Source organism: Lingula anatina, chromosome 2 (assembly GCF_051362555.1).
Source record: "Lingula anatina isolate TDL-2025a chromosome 2, LinAna3.0, whole genome shotgun sequence".
In the NCBI taxonomy this organism is placed as follows: Eukaryota; Metazoa; Brachiopoda; class Lingulata; order Lingulida; family Lingulidae; genus Lingula; species Lingula anatina.
The window spans coordinates 48,736,300-48,751,290 of record NC_141768.1 but is presented as its reverse complement, the minus strand read 5'-3'; the positions used below and the strand labels follow the sequence as shown (position 1 = coordinate 48,751,290).

The following is a 14,991-nucleotide window of genomic DNA, read 5'->3' as shown; positions in this document are numbered from 1 at the left end:
ACTCAGTAAAGCATGATGGGAGGAGCACTGAGTCTGGAAAAGGCAGAGGAAAGTGAATTATTGGCAGGTAGGAGCAGAGTTAATAGACTGGAGAGAACCAGTCTACAGCAAAAAATAGATCAGAGCAAAACAGGGCAGAGCTGCCATGGTTTCCGCATAATTTACAAGTACGCGTTCCTCCTGCTGTTGCCTCGGCTGCCTCTTGGTTGGCGTTGGTTGGTTGGACGACTAATAGAAACAGGGCGTTTTGGTGAGGTGAACCTCCCGCGTCACGCCGCGTGTGTCGCCGTGTCACCAGCAGTGATGCTTGACAACATGCCTTCAGCCTCGACGTTCACTACTCTTGAGGCTCGCTGTCTCAACGATGGCTCCCTGTATGAAGATGAAACCTTTCCCGCAGCCATTGAAAGCATAAATCCCGATGGCAACGTGCCAATTCGAGAAGCTGATATTACCTGGAAACGGCCGAAGGTAAAGTACCGTATTATGTGATATATATATATCATGCTCACACCAATATAAAGGTCTGCTTTATCTCTGGTGTTTGTAATTAGGCATTTCCAATAAAGAAGGTCTATTCAGAGTGTCTTGCCCCCCACATATTACCGAATATGAGATGGTTCTGACATCATGATCTAAAGATTAAAAAGAGATATGTGATTAACTGTCGTGGTACATTAAGAAAATTCATTAAAACTGTCACAGAGGTTTGGCTTTCCTCCTCTGTTATGATGTCTCGGCGTGTGTACCGCCCAGCATCTTAACACGCTAATCATATTAACAAAGATAATTTCAGCCGAGATATCGCAGATGTTTTACTATTAGGCCTATTATCGCCACGTATTTTATTTGCTGAATTTTCCTGAAAACACTTCAGTAAAAGACGCATTAAGGAGGCGGCTGATCTGCAGGTTTACTAGGTATTGACTCGAGTTCGCACACTCAGGTATTTGTTTACATCTGTAGCACAACAATCACCCTGGGTATCAGGTGTAGATCCATGACGCTTTACCATTATAACATAATATACGATATAAGAGAATATACCCTGTACTTAGGGGGGTGGGGGGTGGAAACCTTGGGAAGGTCTGCTGCACATCTATAAACGCACTTCCTTGATATCTAGACTATTATCCTAAACAGTTTTTGACATTTAATAAGAAAGCTGTCAAAGAAGGTATTCAGAACATGCCTGGGAGATCCTGAGAGATGTGAACCTGAGTTTACTGTTGATAGATGTAAATCAAGGATAGAGAATATTACCTAGCCTGATCTCGTTGGTCTGTGTTTTTACATTCATTTACATGAAGAGAGACTGGCTTGTTTGCACAAGAAAAGCTTCTCCTTTCGATGAGCTTTGCCCATCAGGAAGTCACGGTTATAACCCATATATTCAGGGTGCACAGAAAAGCATCAACACGGGGAACTTCCATCAGGATATAACATCATGATAAACATTCGTACGATCATGGCTTGAATTAAAGCTCGAACTCTTGGCCTTGTTTTTGTTTTTATTTTGCTGATACGATTGGAAATTATTCCAATTGATGCTGTCTGATGCGAATGTGTTTTTTCAGCCCATTGCAAGGAATATGTTATCTACGATCAAAACGTGTTTCATCACAGACCAACATGTTCATACATCTGTCGGTAGTCTCTTTATAACACCGGGTCAGATTGTCATTCATCTAGCATTCAACATGAGCTGCTGGATCCTAGCATTCTTCTAAATATTTCTGTTCCAAATTTCTGAAACACCAGGAAAAATACAGTCATTGCACGTCACAAAAAATAAAAAAATTCCACGTATATTGAAAGGAATATAAAAACAACTGAAACTTAAAAGTCAGGGCACTTGCAGGTGAATTTATTTTTACCATCTCTTTATGTTACCATGGAGATAAATCTCAACAAAAAGACCATAGGTAATAGACGGGGATAACTAGCATATCTGAGCCTTCAACGTAATAAGGCAAATGGCTGCCCACATTCTGTAAGGAATACATTCTGTTATCTTGACTCGAGGCTGTGCAGTTCAACTTCTGTGATCACCTTCATTTTATTTATTAGAGAGGCAGTATGGTTTTTTGTTTTTGTTTTTTAAGGCCTTTTTGTATTCCACAAAGAAAGTGCTGATCTTTTAAGGCACAAAACGTTTTATAAATGAAATCACTTGGTTACTCAAACACCGTCCTCTAAATTGAATTTGACCATAACGACCAGTATGTAAGGGATGCTCTCATGATATTACCCCCCCCCCCCCCCCCCCCCCCCCACACACACACACACACACACACCTCTGCCCGCCCTGCTTTAAAGCCCCCGGATAAGGCGAAAAGGTAAAATTGAGCGAAAATAGCAAATTACATACTGAATAAAAGTTATCCCCTTACATAAGTTAAGGTGCGGCAAATGGCAACAATTTAAATGAAAATGAAAGAGGGATTACGTTCTCCATTGTGGCTAAGCATTATGAGACATATCTGGTGTGATTGATCTTATTTACTAAAATCAGACTATATTTGCAGGAGATCTGTGACAACCCTGTGTTTATACAGGAGAACGCCACTAGTTTTAACCTGTACCAAGGCAAAAGTGGTAAGTAATCACGGAAAAACTAATAAAATGTAATAAGGTTGGAAAAATGTACTTCTGACTTCTGTAAAACTATCCAGATTAGTCCATGAGAACACTGAAACTAATTTGATCATTTCAGATAGTTGCTGTTTTGCGGCAGCTGCAGCTTTACTCGCCACTAAAAGATTACTCTTTAAGTCGGTTGTGCCGCCAGATCAAAACTTTGGCGGGAATTATACAGGTATGTGGACGTGAGCCTTTAAAAAATGCACCATCAATTATACACCAACTTTTAGCAGTTAAACTAATATTGCATGCCGAGGACGTCTAACATTCTAAGGTGTAGCAAAAATACTTAGAAGAAGCATTTTCGGACGCTAAATAGCATAAAGGTCACTTTTCTGTGCAGCTATGCTAATGGTTAGAAAAAGAGCTATAATTCAGTTAATTTCGAATCTTAGAATAACGTGTCTCTCACTGACTATGCACAGATGATATTTTTAAAAGCATCTTTAAAAAAGCGCCTTCACCTCAGAAATAATGTTGACTTGCCGCCATGAGCTGCCCAGTGTGAACATAGGATAGGCAAAGAACTCTTACCTGGATTTTCTCAATTATGAAAGATATGCTCTCTTTCAGCGGGGCCCGCAGAGATACATGGTAACATGTCTTACCTGGCCCGTGGTGCGCAGCAGACGTCTTACTTTGTTGATTATTGTATTACAGAATATTGGATTTCATCACAGATACCACCTGATGCAAATCATTAACAACTATATGACCTTATAATTTTTTCTCTCTTGAGGAATATTCCATTTTTATCTCTGGCGGTATGGAAAATGGCGGGAAGTGATCATAGACGATCGGCTGCCCCTTGGCAAAGACAAGAAGCTGTTATTTTGCCAGAACCAAGGAAATCCGGAGGAGTTCTGGTGCGCTCTTCTGGAGAAAGCTTATGCCAAGTAAGCCTTTCTATTCGATACATCTGAAAAGATAGAGTTAAGACTGTCCTAAGGGGCATGCCTGTCGTGTTTACCTATATTTAGCTCTCTACTTTGTTGACTATGCTTGTGGAACGTAGAGTGAAACATTAAAAAAATAACGGCGATAAAGGAACTCTGCAGTCTCTTGCCATATCAGCAGAGAAATCAAACAATGAACATACTAGTTGCAAACTTTATTGCCGTCATAAAAAACATATTTATCAGAGTGCACGCAGGAGAGATACCTGTTTGCCAGGCTTGGTGTTCTTACAATTGATTAATTCTGTATGTCCAATCTAATTTTGATTAAAATTCATTTAATGTAACCCTTTACTTACAGGCTCTGTGGCTCATACAGCGCTATAAGCTCACTGTTCGCCAGAGATATTATGGTGGATTTCACTGGTGGTTTTCCTGAATCATACAACATAAAAAAGAAAGCGAAACTCCCTAATAATCTCTTCGACTTGTTACGGAAGTGTGGTAGCAAAGCCGCCATTCTTCAATGTGGGATATGGGTTAGTTTGGGGGAAAAACATTGCGCATTTGGAAGTGGTTTACGACATTACTAAAAAAATCGTGTTGTTAGTTTTTCTACTGTACTTTTTGTGTCGAAAAAAGGCGTCATCAGACCATTTGCATATTTGTCACTTTTTCACACTTTAAAAATGTATAAAAAACAGTCGAAGTACACTGTGCATTGTCTCGTTGTTTATTATAAGTTGAACGCAACTATTCCCTAACATTCTCTCCACACAGCCGGACAAAGGTGAGACCATCCCCATGAGTTTACCGACAGGACTCTATACAGGCCACGCCTACAGTGTGACGTCAATGAAACAAGTGAGGGCTACTGTGACAGATACGTCAATGTCATAGGCCCCATTCAGAATAGGGGATCGACTAAATAGTCCGAGGGTCATATATGGCCGACTCACTCGAATACTTCCCCCCCGGGATATCTATTCAGCGTCTATTAGCGGATGAAACGGCAAGCTTTATAATGAGTCGCCATATTTGACCCTCGGACTACTTAGTCCCCAATTCTGAATGGGGCCTTAGTAGACAGATTTGAAGATTCTTACAGATATCGTGATTTGATTTAGTCACGCAATTCTTTTCAATTTGAGAAAAATATTGACATGTGTTTATTGATTTCTCTGCCTCATGCCAATTTTAATATCAAATGTCCGTGGTCTTTCAATTTTATGAAACACAAATTGTTACGGCGTTTCCTTCCATCGAATTAAAGTCAAATTTGCGTTGAGGACTTTGATGAAACAGTTACATGTGATGTCCATTTACTTGAATTACATTTTATCTTTCCAGATTCAAGTCAACGGGACACCTACCAGACTGGTGAGACTGAACAACCCGCAGGGTCAAACAGCCTGGAAGGGGGCGTGGGGGGAGACGTGAGTGTTCCAACAGCCGTCACAGTGGCGTTGCGTGGTCTTTCTGGGACCGAAACTATATTGCTGACAATATATAGTGTCTTTCCTTTTAACCTAATATGACCTATTTACGATCCGTATTTGCAAGATATTTACAGCCCAAAGTTTTGTTCTCTTCTACATGTACATTCTTGATGAAAAGGGTAGTATTTTATTTGAAAAATTTCTACACCAAGTTATAATAATCGTAATTATAATACAATTATTATTATTATTTACAGAACCTTTCTCATACTATATTTTTTTCGATGAGTTATTGCCATTTGCATCTTTTCACGTAATTGATGTTGTGACCTGACGTTGTGGTGTTGTGACATGAAGTTGCGGTGTTGTAACCTGACGTTGCGGCGTTGTAACCTGACTTTGTGGTGTTGTAACCTGACGTTGTGGTGTTGTGACCTGACGTTGTGGTGTTGTAACCTGACGTAGTGGCGATGTAATCTGATGTTGTAGTTGTTGTAACCTGACGTAGTGGCGTTGTAACCTGGCGTTGTGGTGTTGTAACCTGACATAGTGGCGTTGTAATCTGATGTTGTAGTGTTGTAACCTGACGTTGTGGTGTTGTAACCTGACGTTGTGGTGTTGTAACCTGACGTAGTGGCGTTGTAATCTGATGTTGTAGTGTTGTAACCTGACGTAGTGGCGTTGTAACCTGACGTTGTGGTGTTGTAACCTGACGTAGTGGCGTTGTATCCTGACGTAGTGACTTTGTGTCTCTATTGTAGATCTAAGGAATGGCAGGCCTTCACGCTCGTAGATAAAGAAAGTCAAGGAGTGAGGTGCAACGACAACGAATTCTGGTAAAGCACTGCTTCACATGTTTTAATTAGTATAGTTCATCTTTTATGTGATAGATGGTAAGGTATATATTGTACACTCATGTTGTTGGAACTTCAAAAATGCTCCTGGGATTCACATTAGAGTGACGTCCACTACCCTGAGTATTATCACGGTTATTTCAGGATGACCTTTGACGACTGGTTGAAGAACTTTGAAATTCTGGACATAATACACATGAGAAATAAGGAGGCAAGTTTTCGGGCAATTTTAAAAATCAGGAAAAACCTGAACCATAACCAAATCTGTATATGTTTACGTCACAGTATTAATTGATCTACAGAGCTAAAAAGATAAATGAAAAATTTTTTTCAAAAATAAGTAAAAATTGAAAACTAATATATGAATTATGCTTTTATAAAATCGTGCTGTTGTCTCAGGCTAGGGGTACTGTGTTTTAGGAGGAGGTAGTATGGCAGAGTGCTCTACACTATGGGGAGTGGGTCCATGGCGTCACAGCCGGAGGAGGAGGAAGTAACCCAGCTCAGAAAGGTGAGAGAAGAAATCCGGATTAAAACACAACCTTTACTTTTTATGTGTGCATAGCACATGGCATATCAGTGCAAAGACCAGTTGTATCCTGCACAAAAAACTCGTTTTATTGTACATTTCCGTTATTTTGGCATAATACTTTTCTTACACGACAATATTGCCAGACCTTCCTAAGATGAACTTTTTATGCCATTCATAGCATTTATTAACCCTATTTATTTACACCCGAGTCATTTTCTCATAGGTTATTTTGTGTAAAGAGAAATGTGTCGTTTTCAAATTCTGGAAACGAGGTCCCTGCGTGGATAATGACTCGTATTCCTCCACGCCTGTCACTTTTCCAGAACTCTACTTTACCAACCCTCAATACCAAATGACTATCCGGCTGAGAGACGCCGACGAACACAGCACAATTTGCACCTGTCTCCTGTCCCTGATGCAGATTCTCCCGCCTCAACGCGACCTCTTCCTCGGCTCCAAACCATCCTCGCATCTTATCTTCTTTAACGTGTACCAGGTACGGAGTAGTTCTTCTACAGGGTTGTTAAGAATCCTGCTAACTTCAGAACTTTTGGTAAACCCTGTAAGTAAAAGGCATCTTGGAGAATGCGGAAAGATTTATGTAAAGCAATTGTTGTTGCTTCTTGCTTTATGTTTCCTTTTCAACTTTGGACTTTTGGGAAAAGGTGTCAATTTTTACATTACCAAGGGTTCCAAAATCATTATTGCAGTCAATGCCGGGCAGTAAAATATTTTTTCTCTCTTTTTTGTTTATTTATTATATTTGTCACGTTTCTATTGTTTTCTATTGTTCACCTATATTTGCATTCTGTACCCATTTTTGTTGCTTTTGTTACTTTATCACCTCTTATTTTGTTTTCATTTAAGTTAAGGCAAGTCTATTTCTTTATATCTTATTTTGTTCTGTTTCATTATGTTGCATAAATAATTTTACAATGATATGATGTTACTTTCCTCTTGAGATATTTTCAAATACCTGTAAGTAGACTGTCAACCTTGCTAATGTCAATAGGTTTCAGTATACACCATTTTATGGCATTTTCTGGTTCTTTAAAAGTTCCGTTTAGATGTTGCAAGAAATCTGTCGTACTCTAGCTATAACATATAATAAGATAGCATATTATTGATATTTGCAGATTACAACTATGTATCCAATGATGGTGTCGCTCTAGAGGCAGACATGCCCCTCCTAACGACATTGTATACATTACGTACTGCATTTAGTTCGTCAAGAAAGTATCATTACGAAAAGTGGAAAAAATGAAACCTGTCAGAAGTGTATGAGGTCGTTTCTTCTAACACCTTGTCTTAACATTCAGATCAAGGACGGCGTTGCTGAGCCGTTTAATGAAGACAACTACTCCGAACGCGCATCCGCCGTCTATCAACTCCAAACCAATGTCGTTCAGCGCGAGGTGACGTGTCGTCTGCGTCTAGAACCTGGAGTTTACTGCCTCATTCCAACTACTCAGAAAACTAACCAGGAAGCCGATTTTCTTCTCAGAATATGGACTGAAAAAGAAATACATTCCTGGTAAATGTGTTTATCAAGTTATTTTTTCACTTTTCTTTATAATTGATGTTCCTATTTATTTCGTAATCCTTTAAAGCTTTCAAGAATGGTAATTGAAAAAATGATAGCAGCAATTTTTTTCTCGGCGTATTCATTATAGATTTTATTTTCAATCAGTCTGACTCCCTTTATGAGAATTCCTGTTTTCTACGTATTTTATAGTTGTACTTATATCCATGTCAGTGATGCCATGGCTGTTTATAGAAATTAGATTTATGGAACATCTAATAAAAGAGCCATCATGAGATTTCTTTGCAATTTCAGTTTAGTTGACGAAACGACGGGCCCCTATCAGCCGAAGGTGTCTACCTCCATCCCGGTAAGTGTGTTTTTTATTAACAAGAAGTCAAGATATTTTGCATAACATAACATAACGTAACATAATAATGATAATGTTATAGTGACAACAACGACGATCTGGAGCTTCAGATATTTATTCCCCACACTCAATTTTTCACAGAATCTACAAGTATTTATATTCTATTTTCCATTCTCATATTTCCCATTCTCATGTTACAAAATTCTATTCAATATTTCCTTATTCAGTAATTTAAATGAGACTTGTTTATGATTTAAAATATTTAAAATATTTTCCGAATTACTCATCTTGGATCCTGTCCAACTCAAGTATGCACGAGTTCTACACGTGTTAAACACGCGCAAATCGATAGAAAAATTAACCAATCAGATCCAACTATATCTGACTCTGAAAGGTTCCACCCTTTCCTTCTTCGAGAACAGTCTCTACACTCGTTGACACTTTAAGACATTTACTTTGCACTCAATAACTTCCTACACATTTTAAATGTTTTGTAATTATCGAAAGTGTATGTCATTTGCTTTCAACATACACCCCTTCTCCAAAAGAAATCGTCCTCGAATTCTAAAACTTTACAACAACAATAATAATAATAATAGTAATAATAGTAGTAGTAGTATTTTTTTTCAAATGTTGATTTTCTGCCACGAATAAAAAGTCTTCGCAGAAAAATGTTAAGTCAAAGTAATGGTCAATAAAATCCACACAGATTCTAGTTTTCTAAGCATGGTTATTTTTTTCAGTTGGATGGTGAGGATTCTAGCGTCCCCGAGAATTATTTAGGTCTCTCAAAGGATGTGTTCTTTAAATACGGTGGCCTGGAGGGGGCAGTAGACGGACGCGATCTACGGGTTCTCATTAACCATCTCTTCAGGAAAGGTAAGAGAGATGTTCCTTATATACCAAACTAACTTGCTGCTTGATATATATTGCAATGTCTATTCTATTGAATCAGTCATGTTTCTTTGTTCTAACATTTCAATACAATTGTATTGTTTTTATTTCAGATCTTGGAGACAGCGGAGGCTTCACCGTGGAACCGTGCCGCTCCTTGTTGTCTATGTTTGACGTATCCTTTGACATCTGAATTATTATTATTATTATTATTATTATTATTATTATTATTATTATTATTGCGTTGAGGTGAACAAAGCTGTGATATGCCACATTAAACGCCAGACCCAATATTGATAATTTCTACAATCCATGAACTCTGTATGGTACAATAAGCAAAACAGAAAAAACAACAAACGTATGCGATATACTGAGAGACCATTCCCACAGATATTTGGATCGATCTATCTCCCTATTAAATTGTTATCAGCTTAACCGGTTTAAATGTCTGTCCCGCCTACTAAAGCTGTTATTGGATAATTATCCAGACATTTAAGCAGGTTAGTTGATAACAATTTAGTGAGACTCCCCAGAGAGTTAGACCTATCCAGATGGATCGATCTAGGTATGTGAACCCAGTCTAAGTTACTTTAAAAAAATCTTTTTCAAAAATTTTCTGAACACAGGTTTCAGGTCGATTCAGTAGGCTATCTGAACTTTGATCAAACGTCAAAACTTTGGCAGCTTATACGTCGTTGGCGGGTAGGTGTAATTAGTTAACTTACCAGTATCACTTCTCTGAATAAGATTTAAAAATAAGAACATAAGTGGAATGTTCAGACTCTGATAGTGCCGAGCGTGTGTTTCTTGTTAAACCTTGATGCATACATTTTGCGTTCTTGAGTGTGTGTGTGTGTGTGTGTGTGTGTGTGTGTGTGTGTGAGAGAGAGAGAGAGAGAGAGAGATGGTGGAAGTGACGGAACGCTGTTAAAGTACTTGCTCTTTCAGTCATATAATTCTTGTTTTCAAACAGGCCGTTTTCAAGAGGTACGACACATCTAGGTCAGGACTCATTGAAAGCTTTGAAGTTCGTAAACTATTCAGAGATATCGGTAAGTCTCTTCCGGTATGTATGCACGTAGTTGGACAGACATGTAGTACATCTTTAAATGTTTATATTCAATTTTCTTTCGATTAGTGAAACGATACTAATTGACACATGCATTTCTGTTGAAATATATAATGAACAGATGCGATCGAAAAAGAGAATTTAACTTAAATGCTTCCAAATCCACCATATTTACGTCTTATAAAGAATTGTCTCGGTCTTCAGGTTTTCGACTAAACACACCCACAGTCACCGTAATAATTAGGAAATATGGGGGCAAACAGGAGAACATCAATTTTGAAGATTTTGTTCTGTGTGCCGCTAGGGTGCATACGTTGTACAGTGAGTAGACTATCTCGTTAATGTTGTGTCTTATTTATTATTTCTTGTGTGTGAAAGACGCATTTATTATCAAGTATTCATAAAGATTTACATTTCTGAGTATGTTGAACTCAAATTATTTCTCTTCTTTTTGCAAAGTACAAATTAACAAAAAAAAAAAGAAAGTTTATGGGTGAATGCCACCTTTACATTTAAGTATTCACACGCCTTTTTGTTGGTTGGTTGAATAGGTTTTTAACGTGCCTCCAAAACATTCAAAGATTTAGAAAATTGATTGTTAGTTATCAGTCGGCACCAGTATTTTATAGAATACTGTTTTCCAATTATCTATACAATATTTGGTATTTATTCAGGCAGTTATAAGAAATACAGTAAAAGAGGTCTTGGAGGCGATGCCAGGCTGAACATGGAACAGGTAAAGTTGGCTAAAATTCTGGCTAAATACATAGCCGTAAAAAAATAAAATGAAACGTCTAAGCACTGATGACCGGCTTCATTGGTAGTATTGCTGATAGTTTTTTTTTATTGCGCTTTCTTTTGAATCAATAATTTCAAAAAAATGTTTGGTATTAGAAAAATACATCGCACATTGAAAACTGTTATTTATTGGAGTTACCCTATAGTTTGCTTTTATTTCAGTGGATGCAAGTGGGTATGACACAGTGACGTGGGGAAGGGTTTAGCACCATGAGACTTTGGGACGGTCACTTGTGTACTGATGAAGTGCCATGCTAGCTCATTTTATATAACTAACTATCATAAAGAGAAACCCCTAGTACACCGCAGCAATGCAGCAGATGCACTTATAATTGAATTATTGTGAGCAGACGTTTTTGTGATATTATTATTATTTATTAAATCCCTGATATAGACACGAGGCAGAAGAACGTTTACATATTTTTATTTATTATATGTTAACATATCATTTATTGTTTAAGTTTTAAGCAAGGGACAGTTTATGGGGTTCTCCTTTTGTTAACTCTTTCCATCTCTTTTCAAAAAGTTTGACTAACAGGCCCTGTACGTGGAAAATATCTTCTGAATAAACCAATCAATATGAAAGCTGGGTCCTTGTAAGGGAAATTAAGGTAATAAACTTTTGTACATATTTAATAAAGTCGAAAAATTTGTGGTTGAAAGGTAAGAAAAACTGCTTTAAGATTTCTTATCCACGTTGTAAACTGCATATATCGTCCATACTTTCCATATTTTCAAATTTCATGTATCTACGTATCAACCAAGACCTTGAAAACGATAAAACCCCTTCAATAAAAGTATATGATGTCGATATTTCTATGTGTTATGTACAGGAAGACATGGCGGTGTAAGGGACAGGCCAGTCGTTTAGAACTAAATTATTTAATTAGAAATTAAATAAAACATCGAATCCAAGTACATGGACGGCGATTCATCGAATTGCTTGTTTTTTTCGATGAAAATTTGATTTGTCGGGAAAATCCAGGTTAAGAGGTTAGGATACCTTTAAGGTCCTAAGACATATTTTCAGTGACGGTCGTGTGTGAAATCCCACAAACTGTCCCTTTAATAGACGTTACCTAGGCAATATCATAGCTGAATATTTACTGTTTTAGAAATATCATAACATCTAAACACATTTAATGAATAATGGTCGCACACAATGATAAAGTTTTAAAGATGGTTAAAAAAGATATTAGATGAAGGATGTGGAATCCATCTTTATTTACCCTGCCAAATAGTTGCCTGATATGAGACGCTGGTACCCCGATATGCCGTGATATGACTTACTCTTGAAAACAGGACACTAGGACATTGCGGCTCAGCAAATCTTTAACGAAACGATATTTTATTTTAGCAAATTACGTAGGTTTGCTTAGCCTATTCGCTGTTGGTCTGTTGGCTTATAGCTAGCTAAGAAGTATCTCTTTCTCATTGTGATATCCAGTTATAAATTGATAAAGTGTTCTAAAGAAAGTCGGCTATATTTGTTTGATGTCCTCCTTCATCGGCTCATCTGTGTCGGCTGTGTGGTCACTGTTCGAACTGAAAACAAAACGGTCCCCCAAAATTAAAAGTCTCAATAATTGCTCAATAATTGTTAATGGCCGTGAAGCCAAAATCTTATTAAAAAACAGTTTTTAAAGCATTATCAATAAGAAATTGTATCTAAATGTAACAACGATCGTCTTACAAATCCTAACAACATAAATAACAACAGCGATCTGTTGTTAAAAAGAAAACTGTCTACTTATTTAACCAGTCATTAAGTAAAAGCGCCTCATACATGATTTTAATTATTTAGTTACATATCGAGTAACATCCAGTGTAGAAAATAATGACACAGGCACGCACGAACGAGCACACACACACACACACACACACACACACACACACACGCACGCTCACACACACACACACACACACATGTGAGACCTGGCCTTACCTGGAGAAACTCTGCTGTGGTTCCTGTCCGCGGCACATCCCCATAACATGTCGTGTACCCCTCTCCTCACTGTGTCGCTCTTCCAGCAGTAGACCACCGGGTTGATGGCGCTGTTAGCATAGGCCAACAACTTGACAGAAAACTCAATGTGGTGAAGATACTTGAAATACGATAGCCTCAATGACGAAGGAACCTACAATATCAATGATCATAAAAAGAAAATAAGGTCTTTTTCTAAGATTTAATGTGGGGATAATACTTTTTGCCTCCTTTTTATGACACTTTTGCAATATCTCAAATAAATTAAGAAAGGTATACCAGGAGCGTCCGTCTAGATTTTTTAAACCAATACAATTTCGACCCTTTACAAAAGGTGTTAAAGATCTTAAAAGGAACCAACACAGGCATGTTCCATGTTCTAACTTCAAATTGGCATTTTTTCTTAATCACCCTTATCTTGACATCCTGCAACGTACGGTATATTATCAGAACCTGTGTATTGGATAATACCACAGCTTTTTTTGTTATGGCGCTATTGCCAGCTGGCCTCTACGTTAGAAAGTACTCCAAACCCATGTCGCTGAACAGATCTGACAAGGAAGGGCATCTGATAATGTACTTTTGACACAAACACAAGAAGGTATTTTTAAATGTTAAAACACGCTATTGTTGGGCTGTGTCACATTAATCCGTATATTTCTCCTGAGAACGTCATATCTCACCGCGCTGGTGGGCGTGGTCCTGTAGATATCCCAAACCATCAGAATCTGGAGTGGAGACCACGTGATTATGAACACTACGAACACGACCAACAGCAAATGGACCAGCTGGAATAGAAATATCAGTAAGCTATTTACAGAATATCTATCATAAAATCTGGAATTTGTAAAAAAATTTCCCCCTTTTTAGAGTTATTCTTTGGAATTTATTGCTTGTCTTTTATTGGTATAATACATAATATTGACATTTTAAGATGAACAACAGCCAAAAAAAAAGTGATACGAGATGCCTTGCTTACAAAATGCATATAAGCCCCCTTTACACTGGACGGCGTCCTTTCTGCGTCCAACAGTACGGCCCCATTTGAGAGTTAAAAAATTGTAATGCTTTACGTGCCGACAACTGGCCGATCATTGAGCATTCATTCTGATACAAAATTAATGCTCGTGCCTCCTTATTAAGACCACAGCGATGCCAAATTTCATGGTCGCAGAAAGGACGCCGTCCAGTGTAAAGGGGGCATTACAAAACTAAGTAGCATTTCATATAGTGTAATATCGCAGTACCGTCCCTATTTTTGTCCCGGAACTTACCTTTTTCCTCGCAACGTTGTGGACGCCCACAAAAATGCCGTCTGGATCACGTGTAGGAGTTTCTCGCAGTTTCCACAGTGTGTGAGAAACCATGGCAACGATGGCAACAACTGGAAAAACATAGGAGACCACAAAATACACTGTCCCGTAGGCGCGCCTCTTTACCTCGTGTCTCAAGACTATACATTCTGAAGTTGAGGGGCCAAACGTCCACTTGAACTGCACGTGCCTCATGATGAACACCCAGGGTAAGGAGATCGCCACGGACAGCGTCCATATCACAGCCAAGACCACGAAAACACAGTATGGCTTGCGCTGAGTTATGAATCTTCGCCCGGTGTACATGGCGGCAACAAACCGATCGAAGGCCATAGCCGTTACCGTCAGTATTCCACAGGTTTTTAATGTACCTGAAAAGGTGATTGAAATGTTTATATCAAGCAGACATCAAGCAACACATTAAAAATACATAAATAATTAAAATCTTTTAGGTATTTTTGTGTTTTATTGAAAAATGTACAGATTTTTACCAAACATTGAAACGCAGAGCACAAAAGCCAACACAACATATAATGCAAGTACAAGCTTTGTTTGTACTTATTTTCATAATACTTAAAGAAATAAACAAACAGAAAATAATTAACTTACTGGGTAAAAATGCACTTCCAATTTTGCACAAGACGGGTCCGAGCGGCCATTTCCAAGCTGGGTAAATA

General features: G+C 38.1%; 2 protein-coding genes across 3 annotated transcripts; one reads left to right on the top strand and one right to left on the bottom strand.

The window, feature by feature from the left end:
• Window positions 1-12,498, top strand: LOC106159698 (calpain-1 catalytic subunit). 2 transcript variants are annotated; one of them, XM_013536077.3, is made up of 20 exons: window positions 1-471; window positions 2,529-2,598; window positions 2,717-2,818; window positions 3,383-3,539; window positions 3,901-4,078; window positions 4,320-4,403; window positions 4,890-4,975; window positions 5,740-5,814; window positions 5,977-6,043; window positions 6,253-6,343; window positions 6,688-6,860; window positions 7,684-7,898; window positions 8,202-8,256; window positions 9,000-9,135; window positions 9,264-9,325; window positions 9,784-9,852; window positions 10,124-10,202; window positions 10,424-10,540; window positions 10,894-10,955; window positions 11,180-12,498. In XM_013536077.3, exons 1-20 carry the CDS (start codon window positions 13-15, stop codon window positions 11,204-11,206), a joined length of 2,364 nt encoding a protein of 787 aa, XP_013391531.2. In that variant the 5' UTR covers window positions 1-12; the 3' UTR covers window positions 11,207-12,498. The 2 variants fall into 2 exon arrangements, with proteins under 2 accessions (XP_013391531.2, XP_086861792.1); XM_087005666.1 differs by having other exon boundaries at window positions 6,688-6,926.
• Window positions 11,961-14,674, bottom strand: LOC106150676 (galanin receptor 2b-like). The gene is made up of 4 exons (XM_024077229.2): window positions 14,276-14,674; window positions 13,685-13,789; window positions 12,963-13,155; window positions 11,961-12,562 (listed from the first exon to the last, which is right to left on the bottom strand). Exons 1-4 carry the CDS (start codon window positions 14,645-14,647, stop codon window positions 12,522-12,524), a joined length of 711 nt encoding a protein of 236 aa, XP_023932997.1. The 5' UTR covers window positions 14,648-14,674; the 3' UTR covers window positions 11,961-12,521.
• Window positions 14,675-14,991: the final 317 nt, after the last annotated feature.